This window comes from Condylostylus longicornis, unplaced genomic scaffold (genome assembly GCF_029603195.1).
Source record: "Condylostylus longicornis isolate FDR11 unplaced genomic scaffold, ASM2960319v2 ptg000065l, whole genome shotgun sequence".
In the NCBI taxonomy this organism is placed as follows: Eukaryota; Metazoa; Arthropoda; class Insecta; order Diptera; family Dolichopodidae; genus Condylostylus; species Condylostylus longicornis.
Window position 1 is genome coordinate 309604 of NW_026578033.1, and position 27127 is coordinate 336730.

At 29.1% G+C, this 27127-nt stretch overlaps 2 protein-coding genes across 4 annotated transcripts; both read left to right on the forward strand.

Moving 5' to 3' along the window:
- Positions 1-659: 659 nt before the first annotated feature.
- Positions 660-5926, forward strand: LOC129612308 (eukaryotic translation elongation factor 2). The gene is made up of 7 exons (XM_055525850.1): positions 660-809; positions 950-1063; positions 1119-1219; positions 1465-1992; positions 2722-3418; positions 3588-4197; positions 5333-5926. The coding sequence occupies exons 1-7, from the start codon at positions 807-809 to the stop codon at positions 5812-5814; spliced, it is 2535 nt and encodes an 844-aa protein (XP_055381825.1). The 5' UTR covers positions 660-806; the 3' UTR covers positions 5815-5926.
- An 8515-nt stretch (positions 5927-14441) lies between these two features.
- LOC129612310 (uncharacterized) lies at positions 14442-19974 on the forward strand. 3 transcript variants are annotated; one of them, XR_008697220.1, is made up of 4 exons: positions 14442-15009; positions 17484-18333; positions 18390-19183; positions 19238-19974. XR_008697220.1 is itself a non-coding variant. In XM_055525851.1 (2 exons), the coding sequence occupies exons 1-2, from the start codon at positions 18202-18204 to the stop codon at positions 18984-18986; spliced, it is 729 nt and encodes a 242-aa protein (XP_055381826.1). In that variant the 5' UTR covers positions 16488-18201; the 3' UTR covers positions 18987-19223. The 3 variants fall into 3 exon arrangements, 1 of the variants encoding a protein (XP_055381826.1); XR_008697221.1 differs by lacking the exon at positions 14442-15009 and having other exon boundaries at positions 16488-17752; positions 17807-18333; XM_055525851.1 differs by lacking the exons at positions 14442-15009; positions 19238-19974 and having other exon boundaries at positions 16488-18333; positions 18390-19223.
- Positions 19975-27127: the final 7153 nt, after the last annotated feature.

The following is a 27127-nucleotide window of genomic DNA, read 5'->3' on the forward strand; positions in this document are numbered from 1 at the left end:
TATAATATTTTAATTTGATCTTTTTTTTATATAATTACAGTTTTCCTAGAAAATTAAATGAAAAGAAAGTGTAGAATTATTAATAAAAAAGTTTGCATTTCAAATATTTTACCAAAATTTATAATTTTATAATTCATAAAACAAAATTTATTCAAAGATAAAAAAAATAATGAGTTTTGTTTAAATTTGATTTTTTTTTACGAACATTTAAAACAAAAAAATATTTTGAAATGTTGTTTAGTTTTTACTATAAAAAAAATTTTAACTTATCTTTTTTGCAAATTATACATATTTTATAGTAGAGGCCAGATAAGAAAATAAAATAAATATCGTCCTGTTATGACTTTGACAATGCTTGGAGCAAAGAAAGAGACAACTACAAAAATTTGGTTTCATTGTTTTTTCAAATCAACTATTTCTGATTCGTTGCAATTTTACTTATATATTTTGTGTAAAATATCGCACAAAAATTTTAACGGGGGAAAGAATATTACTTTTCGGCTTACGCTAGCTTTGGGAAAAAATTAAGCGAAAACTACATATCAGAATGTAAACGAAAAGGAGCTAAACTACTGGAATTGCATTCAGTTACAAATGTACAGAGTGTAAACATGCGCATTCGTGTATAATATCTGACATATAAACGCAATCTAATTTTTCCTTGCTAGGAATAAGCAAATAATTGTCAGATTTTGAAATTGCTATGAAATCATATACGTCACCGAAGTCTTTCTTTTCTGTGAGCGGCGCCATATTAGGCGTGTTGAATTATACGGAGTTTAGTTAGAAATCACAAAACATCAAAAATGGTAAGAAAGCTTAAGGAAATTTGAAATTAAATATTTTTGAAATTTAGGATTATTGTTGCAAATTCGCAAAACTTTCACTAACTTTTTAAATAGCGTAGAAGTTAAAAATATTTTTTTCCTACAAATTTTCAATGTAACAGGTAAACTTTACTGTGGACGAAATTCGTTCCTTAATGGACAAGAAACGTAATATCCGTAATATGTCTGTTATTGCTCACGTGGATCATGGCAAATCTACTTTGACTGATTCCCTTGTAAGTAAAGCAACAACATCCGTATGTTTTAAATAAATGAAATTAATTAAAATAGGTATCAAAAGCTGGGATTATAGCTGGCGCTAAAGCTGGAGAGACTAGATTCACTGACACGCGAAAAGATGAACAGGAGAGATGTATCACTATTAAATCTACGTAAGTTAATATTTATACATATATACTTATATTTTTTTTGCTTTTTTGAGATAATATTAGTGATGAGTCGATGACGAGACTGAAAATGTGTAAAAGTTGTATTTTTCTGTTTTTATGCAAATTGTATTTCGCAATTGTAATTGAATGAAAATGGCAAACTGAAATTATTAGAATAGAAAAATTAAAAAAAAAACTTAAATACTTAACGACATAATGTAATTAGTAGAATTATTTTTTTTCCACAGTGCTATTTCTATGTACTTCGAATTGGATGACAAAGATTTGGCTTTTATAACTAATCCTGATCAAAGAGATAAGGATTGTAAAGGTTTTCTAATCAATTTGATTGATAGTCCTGGGCACGTTGATTTTTCGTCGGAAGTAACAGCTGCTCTCCGTGTTACAGATGGTGCCTTAGTTGTGGTTGATTGTGTTTCGGGGGTCTGTGTGCAGACTGAGACAGTACTACGGCAAGCTATTGCGGAGAGAATCAAACCCATATTATTTATGAACAAGATGGATCGGGCATTACTAGAACTGCAATTAGATTCGGAAGAATTGTATCAAACTTTTCAACGAATTGTCGAGAATGTTAATGTTATTATTGCTACCTATAATGATGATAGCGGTCCTATGGGGGAAGTACGTGTCGATCCGTCAAAGGGAAGTGTTGGATTTGGTTCAGGTTTACATGGATGGGCTTTCACGCTTAAGCAATTTTCTGAAATGTATTCTGAAAAGTTCAAAATAGATGTTGTAAAATTAATGAATCGGTAAATATAAAATTACTTCTGTGCGAATACATGCACCTGAACTATAGTGCTCGATGTAATTGGTATAACTTACAAATTAATGTCATATATATCAATCCGACCACCAAACTCAGAGAGTAAATCAAAGCCAAGTTTCAAATTTATATGGAAGGGGTGTCGGAAATTATTTGTGGGAAAAAATTGATTAGTATTTTTAGCTTTATTGATTCTGTTTATTTTTAACTTAAAATTTAAATTTCAAAAATAATTGGTTGAAATTTGAAAAAAAAAATGCAACTTTTGACGCAGTCAACTCTTCCTATTTCTTCCAAATGGAGGGAAGAAACTTTCAATAAATTGATGTAAACGTACTAAATACTATGCGAACTTGTTTTTGTATTGTGCTCGGGGGAGTAACTATGTAATTTGATTTTTATGAAGCGATTTTTGTATCAGCAGAAATGGAAAGATGGCATAAATACCATGCAAAATTCCGCCTGATGTTCGCGAAACTGGTAAGAGAACACCAATAAGTTTGTGTGGTTACTACTTTTCCATTTCGGTAAATATAAAAATTAAATTGCAAGGTGAGGCTTTTATAGGTATATATGACATTATTAGATACTTCAAGTAAAACTTATTTAAATATGGTTTTACATTATCTGTAAAAGTATGTTAAAATTCTTTTTATAAATTTAACCCGATATAAGCTCCAAATTGATGAAGAAAATTTTATCGTTTTTTTTAAAGCTTGTGGGGTGAAAATTTCTTTAACGGGAAAACGAAGAAATGGTCGAAGCAAAAAGACGCAGATAATAAAAGATCATTCTGTATGTACATATTAGATCCGATTTACAAAGTTTTCGATGCTATTATGAATTACAAGAAAGAAGAAATACCACAACTTTTGGATAAACTAGGGATTCAATTAAAACATGAAGATAAAGACAAAGATGGCAAACAGCTTCTTAAGGTTGTAATGCGAACTTGGCTTCCAGCAGGAGAAGCTTTGCTTCAAATGATTGCCATTCACTTGCCATCTCCAGTTGTGGCACAGAAATATAGAATGGAAATGTTATATGAAGGTCCTCATGATGATGAAGCAGCAGTAGCTGTTAAAAACTGTGATCCAGAGGGTCCGCTGATGATGTATATTTCAAAAATGGTGCCAACTTCTGATAAAGGAAGATTTTATGCATTTGGCCGTGTTTTCTCTGGAAAAGTTGCAACCGGTCAAAAATGTAGAATCATGGGCCCTAATTATATTCCTGGAAAAAAAGAAGATTTGTATGAAAAAGCTATTCAACGCACAATATTAATGATGGGTCGTTATGTTGAAGCTATTGAAGATGTTCCTTCGGGTAACATTTGTGGTTTAGTGGGTGTGGATCAATTTTTAGTAAAAACTGGAACTATTTCTACCTTCAAAGATGCTCATAATATGAAGGTGATTTCCAATGTTTTTGGATCAGTTTCGTTTCAATAAATTTTTTGATGATTTATTCACAGACCTGTACTGAAGAAATAAGTTGTGGATTTGTTTGTCTGATATTGTTTTTACATTAATCATTATAAACATATCCTTTGCCCTTGTAAAATATTTTATAATATTTCAGGTTATGAAATTTTCGGTTTCACCTGTAGTTCGTGTTGCTGTAGAGCCCAAAAATCCGGCCGATCTACCTAAACTTGTTGAGGGTCTTAAGCGATTGGCTAAATCAGATCCTATGGTGCAATGTATAATAGAAGAATCCGGTGAGCATATCATTGCTGGAGCCGGTGAATTACATCTGGAAATTTGTTTAAAAGATCTTGAAGAAGATCACGCCTGCATTCCATTAAAAAAATCGGATCCAGTTGTTTCTTATAGAGAAACAGTAGTCGACGAATCAAATCAAATGTGTTTGTCAAAATCACCGAATAAACACAATCGACTTTTTATGAAAGCATGCCCAATGCCTGATGGTTTACCGGAAGATATTGATAAAGGCGATGTTAGCTCTAAAGATGATTTTAAAGTAAGAGCTCGCTATTTAGCTGAAAAGTATGACTACGATGTTACAGAAGCAAGAAAAATTTGGTGTTTTGGGCCCGATGGGACTGGTCCGAACTTTGTTATAGATTGTACGAAAGGGGTACAATATTTAAATGAAATAAAAGATTCAGTAGTGGCCGGCTTCCAATGGGCTACAAAGGAAGGTGTGCTAGCTGAGGAAAATATGCGTGGTGAGTGCTTAATTTCAACAGCCATTAAAAATCGGTTAGGTTTTTTTTATGTATTAACTTTTTTTTTTTGTTTTGCATTAGTCAAGTCTATTACTGCTTCAAACTGTTTGACCATATTTGATCATCCACTGTTCATCATCTAAAATTTGTTGAACAGGTCAAACAATTATCTTCATTCCTTTGGATAGTTTCGTTATCTGAAATAATGCTTTTAAATTTGAATTAACATAACTGCGGTGTAACCGCCGAAATAAGATATAAATGTCACAAAGCTGCAGCTATGAATGTAAAATTATTAAAAAAGTTATAATGACGTAAGAATTCCATTGAAATAATGGACTGAAAACATAAATGGAAATACTTGGGTAAAAACATAGGCTGTATTATTTGTGATTGTTGTTAAAAGGGAGCAAACATATAGCGTTTTTGACAATCTAATATGCTTTCGCATTTCTAGCTTAGAAATTAAATAACTTAGACAACAGAAAAACAAAAACTACAGCAAAAACTACAAATTGGACATTAGCATAAAAAAATTTTTTTTAGTTGTGAAAGTCAAAGGTTGTCATATGTTTTTTGAAGTTTCAAAAATGAAATCACAAAATTAATATTTCATTATTTCAAATTTACCTAAATATAAATTTAAATTTTAATTAAACTAACAAAATTTTAAAGAAACTTATTCTAATAAATTTTCTTAATCCGACCTTATCTTTTCTTTAAGTATAAAAAAGTTTGCGGTAAAATCAAAACTGAATTTTAGCGCTTATATCTTAAAAATCCTTACCTGCCGTTGTATTTATAAAACAAACTGCAAAAATAGTACTGCATTAACAAACATATTTTTTTGACGGCAAGTGTGTTACTTTTATTGTCAAATACAGGAATTATCAAAAATGTAGATAATTTTGTATTCAAAAACTTTTTCTATTGAGCATGATACTAGGCATTTTGAATTAGAATCAGAAATATTTAGTTTTAGTCTATTTAAAGAGTTAGTGATGATATATGACTGTCTTGAAGAACCGTGTGGATAAAATTTTAAGCTCAACAGGACTGATGTTCTCTTTATAACAAATTAAAAAAAAAAAAAATGTATCTTTTTAACAGAAAAATTGTTTTAATATTTTTTGAGGTGTAAGATTCAACATATTTGATGTCACTTTACATGCCGATGCAATTCATCGTGGTGGCGGTCAAATAATTCCAACAGCTCGTCGTGTATTATATGCTTCAGTTATTACAGCTAGCCCTCGTTTAATGGAGCCTGTATATCTATGTGAAATTCAATGTCCAGAAGTAGCAGTCGGTGGTATATATGGCGTTTTAAACAGACGCAGAGGACATGTTTTCGAAGAAAGTCAAGTTGCTGGCACTCCTATGTTTGTCGTAAAAGCCTATTTGCCAGTAAATGAATCATTCGGTTTCACTGCTGATTTACGTTCAAATACTGGGGGTCAAGCTTTTCCTCAATGTGTGTTTGATCATTGGCAAGTTCTACCTGGAGATCCAATGGACGGTAGCAGCAAACCTTATCAAATTGTACAAGATACACGAAAACGTAAAGGTTTGAAAGAAGGACTACCAGATTTAACACAATATCTAGATAAATTATAAGCGTTAATGCAACTGCATTCTTGACAAAAACGCTGCTGATTATATAATCAAATTGTCGTTTAAAAAAACAAATTTCATTGGAAACTAAAAAATAAAACTTGTTCTTGGAAAATTTTTTCGTTTGATTTTTGAACATACATATATTTCAGCAAATGCAACTAGGTGTATTAATTATATGGAATTAACTTATCACCGCAAAGTTGGTTATATGAAGAAGATGCAAAAGCTTCAATAGTATAAGCGACCCTTTCCCAGCACGTTAAAGATTTGACAATGATGTTTAGGTCATTCGCTTGGTATTGTAAATTTTGTAAAGTGGAAAATTACAATACACTAGATCCTCGATTTACGTCATATAGGATAATATGTATGTATGTTGTATATTATGTTTACATTAAAATTGTCAGCAACATTTTATTTATATATAACCGTGACTTCAATAATACGCTTACAACGTAAACTTTACAAAGTACCACGTTCCAAAAAGTTAAGTAAAAGCTCTTGACAATGTACACTTTTCCCAAATGCGTTCTATACGTAGTGGATACGTAAAATAAAAGTAAGTCGGTGATCGGAAAATCGAGCACGCTTTTCTTATACATTCATATAAATTTTGCCAGAAATAACCAATTAAATAAACTAGTATATATTTTCAACAATAAAATGCTAGTTATTAAGATTTTTTCTAAAATGCAATGTTTTTAATGATGTGATTACGTTTGGCAAAAATTAACATTTGTACAAAACTTTAAGTTGAAATTTTCAAACAAACGTCAAAATATGTATTAATATTGTAAAAGTTGTTTTCTAAAATGTATTAACAGCTTTAGCAGCTCTTTTTACAATGTAAAGGTATTGCAAGCTCTGACACGCGAGCACAATCGTATTAATAATACCGTACTTAAACTTTTTAACTCATTATTGAAGTCACAGTATAGCTACTTCTCAGGTGTCAAAAAGTACGGTTACTTCTAGAAGGGCTAGAGACATGGGACAAAAGGCCTCAGATAGGGTTTTTCCTTTAGGGTACCAGAAAAATCTGATATTGGAACTTTCCAACCCCGAATTAGCTCTATTTTAAGATTTTATGAAAAAGTTTTTGTATAACAAAAGCACGTTTTTCTTTTATGCATTATATAATTAGAAACACAAACCATGAAATAAATGATACGTTTTATGTAATTAGAAACGCAAACCGAGAAATAAATGTTTGAAAATATGATCTCATATATAAAAATCGAAATAGTCTTAACGTAAATAATAAGTCAACTTTTATCAAGGACATCAGATGTTTTGTGGCATCTGAATATTAATGCCTCATTTGTTATTGTTTTGAATATTATGTTTCGTCAGCAAGCTTTAAAAAAATATACATACACAATTTATGTTGTAGTGCATATACAATATACATACATTAATTACATACATTACTATATATCTACCTATTCACGATATACGTACATTACCATAATATATTCATAGCATACATACATTGCTATATACTTACCTAAACGGTTTAAAATTTCATTACTTGCAAACAAGCGGCATATTATCATATGGTGAACATATGTTTCGCTTACACTTTATGATGTGTATAACAACAATGCATACCTTTATGTTTATATTATACATTAGAGTATAAAGCGGTATGCATAATGTTAATATGAAAAATGCAAGCCTATGCATTTTCAGTCATTATTATTGTTTGACGTAATTTTAAGTAATGAGTGAATGAAGGTATATGAATTGCACTTTCTTTTCCAGGAAATAGAAATAATTAACTAGAAACCTAGATAAATAGTAGAATAAGTTTTTAAAATAAACAATCAAAGTTTTGAATCGAAACTACAAACATCTTGTTTTTCTTTTTAAAACTGAAGATTCTCCAAATCGGCAGTAGTGCCAAACTTGGATAGATCAGCGTTTATCGCCATTAGGGAAAACTTAATTAAAATATAAATAAACCATAAACTTATTACATGGCAACCCTGCCAAACATAATTTTATTACATGGCGACCCATGCCACAACTGAACCTACAATAAGACCACCAACATCTAATAACTATGTATGTAGAATTAGAAAGACCACCCACACTAGGGAAATTTTTGGATCTACCATTAACACCTGAGGGACCACTAGCAACAAAATACCAAGAAGAAATTGAAGAAGTTGACGAACAAATCAGAAAGACAAAAGAAGCAATTGAGAACCTAAACAAAAAGAAGACAATCAGCGCGAAAGAATACCTCAACAAGTATATACTCAAGAAGCCAGACAAACAACCCAAGCCCAAGAAACAAAAAACAAGAGGAGGAAGATTGGTCAAATTAAGACAAAAGAAGGCAGAACTACAATATTTAATACCAATATCAAACATTAATCAAAGAAAAGCATGCCAGCAAGAACTAGACGTAATAATAAAAGAGCTCAGATTCCGTAAAAATGGGAACAGGAACTAGTAAGAATGAAGAAATTACAACGTTTAACAATCAACCATCAGAGATCCAGCCCATACAACCTACCATTACAACAAACCAGGAACAAACAATAGTAATACTGATAATAATACTAATAATCTTAATTATCGTAAAAATACTACTTAAATACTTTGCTACTTATTTAAAGAAAACGATTAAGAAAGAACTAACAAATATTACTGTTTAAAATAAAGAATATATAAACAAAAAATTCTCTTTTAATGTCCATCAATGAATTATTACAACAAATAGAAACCCTAAAGAAATTAGAAAATCTCTATTCTAGGAAAAAAAGAATAACAAATTCAGACTTAGAAGAAAGAAAAACAATAATAAATAACATCAAAATAAAATATAACAATATATTGAAAAATAGCGCTTTAGATAAGCAAATTAAAGCAGCAATACATGAAAAATTCTTGAAAGTATACATAAATTTAACAAAAATTACAAAACTGGAGAATATAACAGAACAGGATACAACCCTGACATCAGATACAAGTAGTGAAGATAACAACACAACAATAATAAAAGAAGCAACAATGGAGTTTGACATAGATAAGACAATTAAGACAATACCTCTATTTGACGGTGAAAGTCAAAATTTAAACAATTTTATAAATCTAACCAAATATTTATATGACGCAACAAAAGAAACAGAAAAACAAAAATTAATTCAGTTTTTCTATCATGCAAGAATAAATGAAAAAACAAGAAACAAAATAATAACAGAAGCTAAACCTGAAAATTTCGTTGAATTCGAGAAAATATTTAACAAAGTTTTTTCAAACAGAAAAAACCAAACTACAATACACACTGAATTATCAACAACAATACAAGCCAACAGACCACTCAACAAATATATAGAAAGAATAGAAAAACTGATAGCTGAATTAAATATGGTACAACTACTCGAACTAGGTGAAGAACACAGAGCAACCATAGTAAAACTCAATAATCAACTTGCTCTAGGGACTTTCAAAACAGGATTATCGGAACCCCTACACTCACTAATATTCGCAGCACAACCCAAAACATTTAATGAAGCTGTCAAAATTGCCACTGAAGCAAGCACAAACAACAAAACAACAACAAATAACATCCTATACTACAAAAACAACTATTATAACAACAAAAATAATAAAAACAACAACAAATACAACAACGGTCTTAGGTATAGTAACAATAGGTTCCACAATAAAAATAGCTTCCAAAACAGAAATAATAATTTCCAAAATGGGAAAATTCACAATAATAACGATAACAATAATAAATATAGAAATAATAAGAAATTTAAAGTTAGACAAATAAATATAGAACAGGGAAACGGTCAGGTCTCCGAGGAGCTCATCGGAGATATGAACAAAATAAATATAAACTAAATGAAAATTCAAAAATTTTTAAGATAAATAAAGATAATATAAATTATGTAAAATTGAAAACCAATTTTAACTTTTTAAATTTATTATTAGATACAGGAGCAGAGATCTCCATAATAAAACAAGAACTAATAGAAAATGAAGATTTTATAAATAGCAATGAAATATGTAAAATTACGGGCGTGAATGAACACCCAATTCATTCAGTAGGAACCATTTCTTTAAAAATAAAAGCTAACAATACTTATATGAGTCATAAATTCCATGTAGTAGGCTCAGAATTTCCAATTCCAACTGACGGCATATTAGGTTCAGAATTTTTCCATAAATACAGATGTATTTTAGATTTTGATACATTCTTGTTTTCTATAAAGGTCAATGGAGAAGAAAATGAAGTTCCCATTGAAACCAAAATACCAAATTACAATCAAATTAATATTCCTGCACGGACAGAAATAATATACCCTCTAAACATAAAAATTGAAGAGGACAGTGTCATATTAAACCAAGATTTAGGAAAAGGTATTTTCTTAGCAAATTCAATTATACCTGCAAAAGGTGTACCCCATATAAAAATCCTAAATACAAATAACCGAAGTGCTACAATAACAAATTTGCAACCCAAAATAAAACCTTTAAAAAATTACGACATATTAAAAATTTCAAGTATAAAACAAAATAGAACTGAAGAATTATTGAAAGAACTAAATGTGACTACTTTAGATGAAAAAGCAAAACAAACTATTCTAACTATCTGCAAAAACTTTTCAGACATATTTCAATTAGAAAAAGATAAATTAACACATAAAAATTTCTATACACAAAATATTCCACTTCAAGATAAAACCCCAGTTTACATAAAAAATTACAGATTACCTCAAACACAATTAAAACAAATACAAACACAAGTAGATCAACTACTTAAAAACAAAATTATAGAAAATTCCAATAGCCCATATAATTCACCTCTGTTAATAGTACCCAAGAAATCTGAAAATGACAAAAAAAGATGGAGATTGGTTGTAGACTATAGACAATTAAATAAGAAAATAGTCGACGACAAATTTCCACTTACACGTCTTGAAGATATTTTGGATAGTCTTGGGAGAGCAAAATATTTTTCAACACTTGATCTAAGCAATTCATTTCATCAGATAGAATTAGATAATGAATCAAAACCAGTGACTGCTTTTTCAACAAATAAAGGACACTACCAATTCAAAAGATTACTTTTTGGCTTGAAAATTTCTTCCAATAGTTTTCAGAGAATGCTCTCTATAGCTCTAGCTGGACTAGACTCAGAAGCCTTCATATATGTCGATGATATAATAATTTTCGGTTGTAGTTTACAGCACCATAATAATAATTTAGTTAAAGTATTTCAAAAACTTAGGAAATATAACCTTAAGTTAAATCCCAAAAAATGTAATTTCCTAAAAACTCAAGTGACATACTTAGGACACTTAATCACAAGGGATGGAGTAAAACCTGATCCATCTAAATATGACACAATAATTAATTACCCCACACCAAAAAATTGTGATGACGCAAGAAGATTCGTAGCTTTTTGCAATTATTATAGAAAATTCATACAAAATTTTGCACAAATTGCAAAACCACTTAATAATTTATCAAAAAAGAATGTAATATTTGATTGGACGGATGATTGTGAAAAATCATTTTAAACTTTAAAACAAAAATTAATTAAACCCCCTATTCTGACCTATCCAGATTTCAATAAAGAATTTATTATAACAACAGATGCCTCAGATTTTGCCTTTGGCGCAGTTTTATCTCAAGGAGAAATCGGAAGTGACAGGCCAATCGCTTACGCTAGTAGATCTTTGAATAAACATGAATTAAATAAGCCAATAATAGAAAAAGAATTATTAAGTATACATTGGGCTATATCCTATTTTAGACCCTATGTATATGGCAGGAAATTCACAATTGTTACAGATCATAGACCTTTAGTAAGTCTATTTACACACAATAATCCATCGTCTAAAATGACAAGAATTAGAATAGATCTTATGGACTATGACTTTGAAATAAAATTTAAGAAAGGAAAAATAAATACTAACGCAGATGCTTTATCACGCATCCAAATAAATACAAATACATTAAAAGAAATGATCCCTACCCACGCCATTAATATAGTAACTCGTAGTATAAGTAAGAAAAATAATACTATAGATCCGGGGTGGCCAGACTTGGTTATGGTAAGAGCCAAAACTCAAAATTTTGAATTTTTTGCGAGCCGCAATGATATAAATTATAAATTATGTAATATCTGGTTGAAAATGTCTTAGTCCTACAAATTAAAAAGAGTTAGAATTAAAGAAAAAAATATGATATTTTTATACTTTACTGGTTGATGCATGTGGGTTGGTGTGTATTACAAATTTATGAAAATCTGGCTTATAATTTGTGAATGCCGTACGTATAAGCTCAGTCAAATGTTCATTTGTTAGCTGTGACCGGCGCTTGGACTTAATAAATTTGATTGTAGAATATAATGATTCGCAGCAATATGTTATACCGAATATTGAAATTAATTTACTCAGTAAATATTGTGGAAATATGAAGTCTTCACCAATAATATCAATGTCAAATGGATTTACAAGAAAATTTATACAATACTATTCATTTTAAATTTTTTTAAATCTTGAAATCGTAAATTAAAATTCTCCATCAACTCCTGCAATCTATCCACATATTCTTTAAGCTTTCCATTTTCTATTTCCGACTTTTTCTTTCAATCTCGGAAAATGATTGAAATTCATTGTCATTATATCATTTTTAAAAAGTAGCATTTTTTTTGAAAACTAAAGATTGTTTGCGTGAAATCAGAAATAGTTTTCTGCTGACCCTGCAAATCTAAGTTGAGTGATTAAGAATTTAAGTTTTGACAATATATACAAATTATTTCTCCATATGTTAAGTAAGCGTTGACAAAATTAAAAAGTGTGGGAAAAGATATACTCTACTGCGTTTTTACTTTTAGTCAAATTTCTATAAAAAAAACTTTTTTTGGGAATATTTTTTTTCGACTTGAGCTGCACTAAAAATATTTGTTAATTTTTTCTTCGAGAGCCGCATGAAATTGGTTGAAGAGCCACATGCGGCTCGCGAGCCGCAGTTTGGCCATGTTTGCTATAGATAAAAACAAAAGTAAAAATAATAATAAAAATAAAGAAAAGTGTTTTATATGGAATTGTACTTCCATTACAGAAATAAATGGTATACCAAAAATAAAATTTGTCGACAATAAAAATGAAAATAATAAAAATCCGGTAGATAAAGAAAACATGCCAATAATAAAAAACGGGGAAATTATGGTACCGATAGTAAGTGATAATTCATCTCGCGACTTAGGTTCGATCTTGGAGAAGCTTATTATTTTTACACAAAAGAAAAATATAGAAGTGCTAGCCTTGTCAAATAAAGACAAAATTTTTAATGAAATAAATATGAATAAATTGAAAAAATTGTACAATAAAATGATAAATGAAAATAATAGGCATGAATTAAAAATATTTTTATATACCCCACCAATTCAAATCGATAATAATGAATTAAAAAATAAAATTATAGTAGAACATCATAATAGTCCTCAAAGTGGACATACAGGTACCAAGAAAACTATAAATAAAATAAAACAAAAATATGTATGGAAAAATTTAAATAAAGATGTAAAGAAATACATTAGCAACTGTCAAACATGTAATAAAAATAAAATAACAAAATATAATAAAGAAAAGTTGCAAATTACAAACACGCCATCAGCACCTTTTGAACAAATAAGCATGGACACTGTAGGCCCTCTAAGATTAAGTAATGACTTTAGATACATATTAACAATACAATGCGAACTAACAAAATTCGTTGAAGCAATACCACTTCAAAATAAAAACGCAGAAACTATATCTAAAGCCTTAGTTGAAAACTTTATCTTAAGTTACGGTAATTTTAAAACAGTTAAAACAGATCTTGGCACAGAATTCATTAATGAAACTTTTCAAAATATAAGTAAAATTTTCGGTGTAGAACATTTTAAATCTACACCTTACCATCATCAAACTTTAGGCGCAATAGAACGCAATCATAGATTTCTTAATCAATATTTATTATCTTTCACAGTAGACTATGAATGGGATAAATTAATCCCATACTTTACTTTTTGCTATAATACAATGCCTCACGTAGACACTAACTATTCACCTTTCGAATTAGTTTACGGGAGAATAGCCACTTTACCAACTGATTTAAATTTCAATAATAATATTCCAATTCAAGACATAGATGACTATGCCTTAGAACTAAAAGCCAGATTAAATTATGCTGCCAAACAGGCAAGAAAATTAACTGAAACCGTAAAACAACAAAGAAAAGATAAATATGATATAAATTTAAAGCCAATACAATTTCAAATAGGCGATTTAGTATTTGTTAAAAATGAAAATAAATACAAATTAGATAGCCCATATAATGGTCCATACAAATTAATTCAAGCAGACGGCGTAAATTCCAAAATAAAAATAAAAAATACAATAAAAACCATACATAACAATAGATTAAAAATATACAAACAACAATAAAATTTTTTTTTCAATAAAAAATTTTATTTTTCCGAACGGAAAGGGTGTAGTGCATATGCAATATACATACATTAATTACATACATTACTATATACCTACCTATTCACGATATACGTACATTACCATAATATATTCATAGCATACATACATTGCTATATACTTACCTAAACGGTTTAAAATTTCATTACTTGCAAACAAGCGGCATATTATCATATGGTGAACATATGTTTCGCTTACACTTTATGATGTGTATAACAACAATGCATACCTTTATGTTTATATTATACATTAGAGTATAAAGCGGTATGCATAATGTTAATATGAAAAATGCAAGCCTATGCATTTTCAGTCATTATTATTGTTTGACGTAATTTTAAGTAATGAGTGAATGAAGGTATATGAATTGCACTTTCTTTTCCAGGAAATAGAAATAATTAACTAGAAACCTAGATTTTAAGAAACATATTGTAAATATTACAATAACAATTTAAAGTAAATTTAGAATAAGAATTTAGTATAAATAGTAGAATAAGTTTTTAAAATAAACAATCAAAGTTTTGAATCGAAACTACAAACATCTTGTTTTTCTTTTTAAAACTGAAGATTCTCCAAATCGGCAGTAGTGCCAAACTTGGATAGATCGGCGTTTATCGCCATTAGGGAAAACATAATTAAAATATAAATAAACCATAAACTTATTACATGGCAACCCTGCCAAACATAATTTTATTACAATGTACGTATGTACTTAAAATTTTATTGTTATTGTTCCAAGCGAAAAACTGTAAAATTCTAATACATTCATATGTACATACATATATTTGAATAAAATTATTTTTTTGTTTTTGCCCAAACCTTTCCTTTATTTGAAAGGAATTCTATATGTTCACCCACAGTTTTAAAAAATAGGTATACATTCATAATTATGTATGTTTTTACAAAAAATTTTATTTCTAATTATTCGAACGAAAAAATATATTTGAATAAAAATATTATTTTATGCCTAAACCTTTTCTTTATTTGAAAAATTTATTTCTGTATGTTTACCCCCATGATTTACTAATTATGTGTTTAAAATTTATTTTTATATGCCAAATCACAGTTTTGAATATTATTCATATAGAAAAGTTAATTTATTAATTATAAAATATTTAACTGTTATATATTAAAAAAAGTAAAACAAAAAATTTAAACAAAATAGAAAAAAAAATTTTAAAATAACCCCAAAAAAAAAGAAAAATACGACAATATCCAAGCAAGCATCGATCTAATAACCTTCTGGTTATTAGACTACCACTCTACTCACCAGATTGTGTACCTTAAATTTCCCTTCATATTTTATTCATATTTCGTATAACTCTATAAAAACTATCCTATTTTACATTATATTATTATATATATATAGCTACTTCTCAGGTGTCAAAAAATTAGGTACCAGAAAAATCTGACATTGGAACTTTTTAGCCCCGAAATAGCTCTATTTTAAGATTTTCAGAGAAAATTTTTGTATAACAAAAGCACGTTTTTCTTTTATACTTTATAGATAGACGCAGAAACCAAGGAATAAATAAGACGTTTTACGTTATTATTAGAAACACAAACCGAGAAATAAATAATATTTAAAAATATAATGATATCACATATTTTTGATTCGAAAAATCGAAATAATCTTAACGTTAATAAAAGTTAACTTTTATCAAAGACATCAGATGTTGTTTGGCATCTGAATATTAATGCTTCATTTGTTATTATTTTGAATATTATGTTTCGTCAGCAACCTTTAAAAAAATAAGCACACAGAATTTATGTACCTATCTACTTAAAATTTGATTTTATTGTTGCAAGCGAAAAACTGTAAAATGCTAAATACATTCAAATGTCATACATAATATTTGAATAAAATTATTATTTTGTTTTGGGCTAAACCTTCTCTTTATTTGAAAAATTTAATTCTATATGTTCCGAGAAATAAATAATATTTGAAAATATAATGATCTCACATATTTTTGGTTCGAAATATCGAAATAATCTTAACGTAAATAAAAGTTAGTTTTATCAAAGACATCAGATATTGTTTGGCATCTGAATATTAATGCTTCATTTGTTATTGTTTTGAATATTGTTTCGTCAGCAATCTTTAAAAAAATATACATATATACAAAATTTATGTACGTATGTACTTAAAATTTTATTTTTATTGTTTCAAGCGCAAAACTGTAAAATGTTAAATACTAATACATTTATATGTACATACATACATATATTTGAATAAAATTATTATTTTGTTTTTCCCTAAACCTTTTCTTTATTTGAGTTTTGGCTTCACCTGCACTTAAAAAGAGATAAAAAAAAACACAAAGAAATATACCTTTACAGAATTAAAAATATGGAGTACATATCCTCGGATCTGTATTAATATTTTCATACCTATACTTTAATGCAATATTAACCTGAAAAATAAATAATACGCATGAGTACACATACAATGCAAAAATTGATTTGGAAATCAAGTTACCTGCGATGAAATTTGGTATCCACTTACAGCTTAGCAAACCATCTCTGCTTTAAAAAATTATTTAATTAGTCATCTTTGATTTCCTGCAAAAAGAAAGATATAATAAATGAGCATGGTATTAGAATTTAAAAATAAAATATTATACTTACTAAATTTATCCATCTGCTTCGAAAGTTTATTTTTGTTTACTAATTGTTAAAATAATTTTGGTCACTAACTTGTCAACGCAAATTATTACATGTAGATTCCATCTACAAATCAAAATCTATTGCGAATGGCACAGTTTGTGTATTTGGATAAAAATAGTCATGTATTAATTTTCTGTTACGATAACACATTGGCAGAACTTAAAGGCCATGCGTAATAACATAACAGAAAGTTATGCTGTTAAAAAGGAAAGGTGTATAATAATATTGAACATATGATCATGTAAAGCAATGATCGCAATTAGGTGCCACGCGTGCCAAGATTGGCACTCTTCGAAACTTTGCTGGCACGCGTCATAAGTTGATATTGAAACACATATCTGATATTTTTGTTTTTATTTTTGTTGATTAAATATATTTAAGTTTTTTTTATATAAATTTATGTTTTAATATAAATAAAAATAAAATAATAAATGAAATAAATAAAAATTAATATAAAAACGAATATAAGTATTCTGATTTTCAATACTACTTAATTTTATCGAATAGATTCGGCACGCCGAAATATTGGTTTGAAAAAACACATCTTTTTTGGCACGATACATAAAACCTTATTACGACCACTGATGTAAAGTATATAAATAGGTCAACGCACTAACTGTTAATGTAGCACTCGATTTTATACATACACTTTATGATGTATTATAGCATTATGAATTAAGGTAAAAAGAGTATTGCAATAGCAGATTGCGGTGTGTTTAATAAAAGGCAAATTAACAAGAAAAAGTACGATGATGGCAAGATTCGGAGGCAAAAAGGTACCACTATTTTTAAAATTTTTTATTAACAAAAGCAAGGACGATTTTTTCCAGAATTCATTCGAAAAAGAGTAGTCAACCACCGAATATCATCACAATATTTTTTACCAAAGTTTAATTTAAAGGTGCCAATTCCCATAGTCACGTCACGGGGTTGTCACCGTGACAGTTAAAATTTGCTATTCTTGTAGTCACGCTCGTGACAACCCTCACGAAAATCGAGTGACAGTCGTCACGCAGTTTTTATTTGTGAGAGTTGTGTTTTTTTTTAATTAAGGAAATTTTGTATTTTTTTTAGAAAAGAAAATGAGTAAAAATAAGAAGAAAATAAAATTAAACAAAATTATTAATATAAATGAAACGATTATTAATCAATATTGACAAAAAAAAATTATTTTTACAGTATAAAAATTACAAACAGAAAACAATTTGAATGTTTGGTTGCATGTATGGCAGAAAACGTTTACTTGGCTAGAAATGTTATGCCAAATAAAGACGATTATAGGAAAATTTGGAAAAGTATTTCAGATAAGCTTAACAGCTTAGGACCACCCATAAAAACAATGTCGGAGTGGCAGAAGGTTTGAACAATTTTAGATCCTTTTGTGTTTATATTTTAATTTTTTTGATATTCTAGATATGGACAGATATGAAATTAAAAGTAAGGAAAAAAATAGGTGTCAATAAAAAAGAATTGAAGGCAACCGGGGGTGGGTTGAATAAATTATATGAATTCACTTCTTTAGAAGAAGAAATTGTAAGAATCTTGCAACTGGATAAAGTAGCAAATTCAGGTGGAGAAATTTTTGGTCTAGAAGAGGACGTACAACGAGATATCTCATCTGAAATGGTCACAGAAATAACTGACATATCTAGCAGCAACAATGAGGGTTTATTTGAAATGTTGGAAGACCAAATGTTATCAAATGTAACAGCCAATGTCTTAACTGAAGTTGAAGATTATAACAACAAAAGCAATAAAAATATTAATGATGATAAAAAAAATACTATTAATGAAAATTTAAAAAAAAAACCATTCACAACATCAATATTGAAAATTGCAAACAAACAAGCTGTTGATGAAAGAATGGTTGTCATAAACAAACAAACGGACATTTTTAAATCAATATCTTCAAAAATGGATGAATGTGTACGTTACCTACGAAAAATCAACTATTCGAAAGAGAAAGAAATCCAACTAAAAGAAAAAGAAATTCAACTAAAAGAAAAATAAATTCAACTAAAAGAAAAGGATTTAAAATTAAAGGAACGTGAAGTAAGAGTGAGGGAAGAGAAATTAGGACTGAAAGAAAATAAAAAATTTAAAAAAACTCATTTTGAAAACGGAATATTTAACCTAAAAGCAAAATTAGATTTTGAAAAAGGAATTTAAAACAATTTTTATTTTATAATTCTTTTTTGCATACATGTGTAAGTAAAATGAAGTACAAAATTTATTCGTTCGTTTTATTTTTTTTTTTTTAGCTAACAAATAGAATTCATTATATGTCTTCTAACTTCAACCCCAATATTATTTCTGTGGTCAAAAGCCAAAACGACATAACTCGAGATATGTTCAAAATGAGTTATTACCACCATGCTCTTCTCCATATGCAAATGCATATTGTGTCAAATTTTGGTGAAAATCGGTTAAAAAATAAAAGAGATATAAGGCATGGAATTTTAGCACAACCCATTTTGTTGCTTTTTTACAATTGGAATAACCACACAACTCATTAATTTTTTTACATGTTCTTTTATTCCAAATTGAAATTTGACTGGATTTTAATTTTTGTTCAAAAAGCATAACAAGATATCTGACTTATGGATTTATTCCGCGATAGAAGCCCGTTTTGTTCATTACATAATTCGATTTTGTCTTTATTCCAAAATGTGAACTCAGTTTTTTTAAAGCATAGGTTGAGTTGTATTTTTTTGGCAAAATCAAAAACTATAAATTACGGAACATTACTGTACATATTCGTTTATTCCGAGAGAACTTAAAAAATTTTGAGAAAATTATGTCGACATGTGCATTTATGTCGAATGTAAACAGGTTTCACAGTTGTAAATGAGTTCTTGTGTAAGTAAGTTTGTCAATAAAAAGTGCTTAGTAAATTTGATTTTTACACTTAAATTAACTGAAAAATTTCAATAAAAAAAAGGTCATTTTATTATATTAATAACCTTTTATTATATATCAAGTTATATACTGTATTTAAAAAATTGTGTTTAAAATGATTACAAGAGCTCAAAGACTTGTCGAAATGGCTAAGCTAATAGTTAGCAAGGAAAGAATAGGTAAATATAAATAATAGTCTTAATCAATATTTTGATGTTTTTAAAACTTACTCATAGTAAAAAATTTCATTCAATTTGGCTGATAAAAGTACATATGTATGTACGTATTTGTTGTTTTATTTTAACTATAAATAATTGAATTTAATATTCACATTTAATATGCGATTGGTTTGTATCAGAAACTGTTGATTTGCTTACTGTAAACGCTATAAAAATAAGTGAATTTATAATTAAACATCGTGAATATTTGATTAAAAATTTTTGAAAGCTCTATAAAATGCCATAAAATTCTACCATAAAAAATTAAACCAAATACAGTTATCTACCTTCGCAAAAAACAACAGGTACGTTATATGTATACTAGGGGCCCCTGTGGTTTGCTTATAAGCAGCATTATTTGTTGTAAAAACAGGATTGTGGCAATCAATTTTAAAATAAGTTTAGAAAAATTTGTACATATTATGGCATACATATGCAGGTATATGCTTGTACATGCATAAATATCATATTGGTTTGAATACTAATGATAAATAAAAGTAATGGAAATATTTTTAATTTAATAAATTTTAAGATGTAATATGTGTCACTGTTAATTACATAGATATGATTAAAATTCAATTTAAGAATTAGTTAACAATTAAGAACGAAAAATTTCCTTATAAACAACGTTATCTGTTAAAATATTTCCATCATCGATTTTTCCCTGACGAACCGTATCTTTGACTTGAATTTTTAAAGAATTGGAGTCTATGGCTCTTGAACATGTTGTGTATAATTGCCCATGCGAAAAGCACGGCTGGGGGAGATAGAGGCCAACCTTTTCAAAAGTTTGCCCTTGGGACTTATTTATAGACATGGCATATGCAAGACGGATGGGGAACTGATGCCGAACAAAATTAAAAGGAAAGGAAATAGTACCTTTCACGCTAAACTTTAAAACCAAAGTGAATGTGAATTAATAAAAAATCAATGCCTCTTTTCTTTATACAGACCTGGCTTGGCTACTTACTCAATTGAAATTTCGCAAGCACACGAAGAATAAATGCCTTAGTACGTAACGTAACGTTATTCGTGTTCTTATATCTCTCACAATTTTTAGTCTTATTTTTTTTAATTTCATTCCATGTTAAATACAACAACAAAAAATTATTTTACTCTTACTTAACTCATTTAAAATATTTCGCTTCCTTTTGCTTTTTATTTTTGTTTATGGTAGTAAAGCAAAAAAACAAAAAAAATATTACTCTTTTTTTATTCTCTTTCGTTTTTCGCTTTTCGCTTTTCATTTTTTGTTTTTGCTTTACAGTATGTATAATCAATTGAGTAATGTTTCTACCCAGTATTCTCTTTTGCTATTTTCATTTTTTTGTTTTTGTTATTTATTAGATTATATGTATACCTGTTCATGAACTGGAAAAATCTTGTAAAATATAATATAGATGTGCATAATGCTTTTTGAATTATATTATATTATTGAATATTACCATTATATATTAGTTTTTATTAAATTATATGTGCATCTTCTTATTTCAAACTAATTACATTCATAAATACTACCATCAGGTATGTCCAACCAAGAAAATAAAATACATACAAATGATTTAAATGAAGAACTCAAATCAGATTTTAGTTCCGATAATGAAATAGCTGACCCAAACTTTGAAATGCCGTCCGTTTCATCAGATGATAGTTTAAGTTATATGGGTGCGCAAATTGAAAATTCTTTGCAACAGGAGGATAGTTTTCAATTAACCGATACAACAATAAAAAATACGGGTGCGCTAAAACCTAATTCAAAAAAAGAAATAAAAAGAAAACGAAATTCTGGAAAGTCCTACATTTCTAAAAGGGGAAAATTAGTTAGTTATCGCAAATTTTTGCCCTTGAGTATTTGCAAAAAACTTTGCATGAAGAGAATTACTCATAATGAACAGAAAAGTTTGTTCGACAAATACTGGGCGTTGAACTCGTATGAAAAGAGAGTTTTGTACATTTCAGGAAATATTGAATTAGCAAGAAAACTATCACAGAAGCTAAACAAATCAGAAGCAAACCCTAAAAACCGAGAAAATACAATTTACTATCATGTTGAAATAAACGGTAATAAAATAAATGTTTGCAAAATATGTTTTATGAAATGTTTTGGAGAATCACCAGGATTTTTAAGAAGTGTAACCAAAAAGAAACTAACTTCAAACTTTACTGAGGGGCGTGGAAAAGCTGTTCCAAAAAATAAACTTGATGAAAATAAAATTAAGAGTATTAAAAATCACATTCTAAGCTTTCCAGCGTACGAAAGTCATTACTCCCGGCGGGATACTGCAAAAAAATATTTAAGCTCAGATTTGTCAATAGCCAAAATGTTTCAACTTTATTGTTCGAACGATGCGAACCCCAAAATTAGCATTACAAAATATGCAGAAATTTTTCATTCCCAAAATTTAAAATTTAAGTCGCCAAAAATAGATACATGCAACAAATGTGATATTTTGAAAGCGAAACTTGATTTTACTGAAAAAAATCTACCTGAATACGAAGTACTTAAACTACAACAAACAGAACACCATATAGAAGCCGATTTAGCGTATAAAACTAAAGAAATAGATAAAAATTTATCTAAATCAAATATAAGTATGAAAACATTTACATTTGATTTACAACAGTGTCTTCCAACACCGTACCTAAACGCAAACGTTTCATATTATAAAAGAAAACTTTTTACATATAACTTAACTATACATGATTGCGAAACAAACGAAGCATTTAACCATATATGGCATGAGGCGGAAGGTAAAAAGGGAGCAAATGAAATTTCATCCTGTTTATTTTTTAAATTAAATTCTTTAGCTGCAAATGTTAAAATAGACACGTTGATTTTGTATAGTGATTCCTGCGCTGGACAAAACAAAAATTCGTACGTTAGTGCAATGTTTATTTTACTTTTACAAATACATTCACATATCAAAACAATAGAACATAAATTCCTAGCCATATGGAAAGTGATGTAGATCATGCAATAATTGAACGAAGAAAGAAAAAGTATTCTGCTCCAATTCATCATCCAAATGAATGGTACCTATTTGTTAGAACTTGTGGTGGCAAAAATCAGTTTCATGTTACTGAAATGGCAGATAAATTTTTTGACTTTGGTAGCTTTTCAAAAAACCAAATTTACTTGGAGAAAATTTAATGAAAGTGGTGAAAAATTTGTTTGGCAAAATATTAAGTGGCTTAAATATAGTCAAACAGATCCTTTTAAAATACAATACAAAAATTCCTTAGATGCATTTTTACCTTTCAAAACATTAAATATTTATAAACGTGGTACTAAAAATCTTAGTGTTAATGACATAACTCAAGTTACTGAAAGACCAGTTATATCAAATGAAAAAAAAAAGATTTAGTTTCGTTATTGGACTTAATAGCACCATGTTACCATGACTTTTACAAAAATTTAACAGATGATACTATACCAAATTTGGATCCCGATATAACAGATGACGATGTTTTTCTGGATGAAAACGGAATTGAAAATTAAAAATATTATCATAATAAAATTTGATTATATTGCTGAAATAACGAATTTGTTTTTATTAATGTATGTGAAATTACAACTTAATTTTATATAAAGTATGTTATGTTTCCTAAATGAATTGATTAAATATGTTTTTAAGTTCTTTAAATAAAAGATAGTATTTGGAAATTGTTATTTTATTTCTTAAAGTTAAATTTTTTCTAATTTTGATTATTAATTATTTAATACATAAGACCGGATTACACATACCTGTTAATTTGGAAAAAAAGAATAAGTTTATTTGTATAGTTTAAAAATATACATGGCGATTTGGAATAACGACATAACTTAACATGTGTTGGTAAGTTGGATAAAAAGGATTTGGGGAAAATGACATATGTAAAGTTGTGTTTAACTTTATCAGCGTTTGAAATAAGGGAAGAATTACACAAATTTGTTTTTAGTTCATAACTTCCTTAATATTCAACTTTCAGTCTAGATTTGAGAACTAAAATATGTCAGGTTATGAATACTTTTATTGATAAAAGAATTATAACAATAAGTTCATTAACTTTTTTCAGAGTTCAATTCAAAGTTAAAAATTGCTCTACTGAAAAGTAACAAAAAACCACTTATGTCGTTTTTCCTTTTTACCACAGATTTAATGGTTCTTCCATTGGATGGTCTTCTAAAATCTCTGTTTCGACATTGGAGGAATTATTTACTTACGCTGCGTCTGGTAAATTTAAAGGATCACATTTATCCCTTAACATTTTTCTTTTGGAAATTAAATTTCTTTTTTTTTCATCCTCTTCGTCTTCTTCCTCGTCAGATGACCATCACAAATATATACAACTCATTTTAAATTTTGAATTTATAAACTTAAAAAAAAACGCTTTTGATTTTCAATATTTATTATTATTGGAAATGTCAAACAAATATGTGTTACCATCGTATAGCAAAATTTTGTCACGTCACTCTCCGTGACTATGGGAATAAAGCATTCTCCGTGACGTGACAACAAGGTGACAATCGTCACGAAAGTGACGTGACTATGGGAATCGGTACCAAAATCAATTTTATTTAAGTATTAAATTCTAATTTCTTAAAACATTATTGTTTGTTAAATTGTATCCAATTATAAGATAATATAAATTCAAAATTTATTGAAAGTAATAATTTGTTTTACAAATATACATTTTATTAAGATAAAAAACTGTTGCTTCATTCATTTATAATAACATGTACAGACAATAGACATTAATTGATAATAGTGAATATTAACTTAATTGCGAATAAATGAACTGAAATGAACAAATGAAACAATGTGTTCTTTATTGAATGATTTCTGGCAGATACCAGGTTGCACTAGCTTTAATTGATCCTGGGCCCGACGCATAATTTTTAAGTGAGACTTTGGCTCAACAAATTGTTTTGAAGCGGAAGGAAATCTGCAAACAGATACATAGTGTTGGAAAAACATCAATTGCCAAATCAAATTTTCAGCGAAATTTTTCTTGGGCACTTTGAATCATTGTGGTCTAGAACGGATTGAAGTCACTGGTCTATTATTGCAAAAACTCACGCACATGATACCGGAAAAAGTAGTGATTAGGGACGATTGGATGCATCTCAGAAGATTAAAACTGGCTGATCCAGAATATTATATTCCGTCTAAGGTGGACTTGCTTCTGAGTGCTGACGTTTATGGTCGCTTATTTTAAATGGCGTGGAAAAAGGTCTAGTTGGTACACCCATTGCTCAGAGAACAATATTTGGATGGATTTTGTCTGGAGAGGTACAAGAATCGAGTCACACAACTAATTTTATATAAAATTTCCATAAATGCGATAATTTAAATGAAGAACTCAAGAAATTCTGGGAGATTGAGGAGGTATCCACTAAAAAATTACTCACTTTGGAGGAGGAACAATGTGAGTTACATTTTATGAGGACACACACAGGCCTATCAAATGGTAAATACATGGTCGAATTACCGTTGAGACCTGAATGTGATGAAACGTCTCTTGGAAAATCACGAAATGTTGCTGTTAGCAGATTATTGGCAATGGAATGACGTTTTAAAAATGATGAAGGTTTAAAAAATAGCTACAAAAAGTGCGTGCAAGAATATCTAGATATGGGGCACATGGAACAATTAAATGAAAATTAAATGAAATAATTTGGACGAGATGGGCTCGAGCTATCTTCCTCATCACGGAGTAGTCAAAGAAAGTAATACAACCACAAAATTGCGAGTTGTCTTCGATGCTTCACGTTCTAAAAGTACAGGTGTGCCATTAAATGACAAAATGTTTAAGGGTCCAGTGTTACAGGATGAATTATCCTCGTTGCTTATTAGATGGCGAATAAACAAAATAGCCTTCACCGCCGACTTAGAAAAAATGTACAGGCAAATATACGTTTCACCTAAACATGTGAACTTCCAAAGGATTGTTTGATGTGATTCCCCGGATAATTCAATACAAGATTTTAAATTGACAACAGTCACTTTCGGAACAAAATCAGCTCCCTATCTTGCAACTAGGGTTTTAAAGCAACTTGCCATAGATGAAGGTCATAGGTTCCCTCTTACAACTGAAATAACATTGTCATCCTTTTACGTTGATGATCTTCTATCGGGATCCGATGACGTAAAAACAGGTTTAACAGTGCAAAAGCAATTAATTGAATTAATGAGAGCTGGTGGTTTTATACTGCGAAAATGGGCCTCAAATTCACAAGATCTTTTAAATACTGTGCCGAAAGAATACCGTGAGATCAATTTAACGTTAAATATGAGTGAAGAAGAAACAATTCCTGCGTTGGGTATACAATGGAATCCATCGACTGATAGAGTTGTATATACAACTAATATGAATATGTCTCAAAATATAACGTGGACAAAAACAAAGGTTCTGTCTGAAATAGCTAAGTTATTTGATCCTCTTGGTTGGCTTGCGCCATCAATCGTTTTCGCAAAAATGATCATGCAACGACTTTGGCTATCTGGAGTAGATTGGGACGAGGAAATAACAGGTGAAAAAAATGTTGTTATGGGTTTCAAAAAATTCAAAATATTTAACTGAGTTGCTGGATTTTCTATAGAGATGCATGGCTTTTCGGATGCCTCAATAAAGGCTTAGGCAGCAGTAGTTTATCTTTGCATTACAGATTCAGATGGTAAACGATATGTGAGTTTGATTCGCTACCCCGACTTGAACTAAATGGTGCTTTGTTATTAGCAAAACAATGAAATATGTGATAACTGCTCTGAATTTCAGGCAATCTTTTCATGTAAAGACGTGGACAGATTCGGAAATAGTGCTGGCATGGCTTTCAGCTCACCCTAGCAAACGGTCATCATTTATAGCAAATCGCGTAACAGAAATCCATGAAAACCTTGGTGAAAATGTTTGGTCACATGTTCCGTCGAATGAAAACCCTGCTGACTGCGCATCTAGGAGAGTTTATCCCTTAGAACTGCAGCACAATACGATGTGGTGGAATGGTCCTACATAGCTTAGAAAACTAGAACAAAAGTGGCCACGTAAGAAAAT

What these genes read in the sequence shown, in the direction of transcription:
- LOC129612308 (XM_055525850.1), top strand. An exon ending in GTTGTAAAATTAATGAATCG is followed by an intron (nt 1,993 to 2,721) that starts GTAAATATAAAA and finishes TTTTTTTTAAAG; the next exon opens with CTTGTGGGGTGAAAATTTCT. An exon ending in AGCTGAGGAAAATATGCGTG is followed by an intron (nt 4,198 to 5,332) that starts GTGAGTGCTTAA and finishes ATATTTTTTGAG; the next exon opens with GTGTAAGATTCAACATATTT.
- LOC129612310 (XM_055525851.1), top strand. Translation starts at nt 18,202, where the DNA reads ATGGCAGAAAACGTTTACTTGGCTAGAAATGTTATGCCAAATAAAGAC. An exon ending in CAATGTCGGAGTGGCAGAAG is followed by an intron (nt 18,334 to 18,389) that starts GTTTGAACAATT and finishes TTGATATTCTAG; the next exon opens with ATATGGACAGATATGAAATT.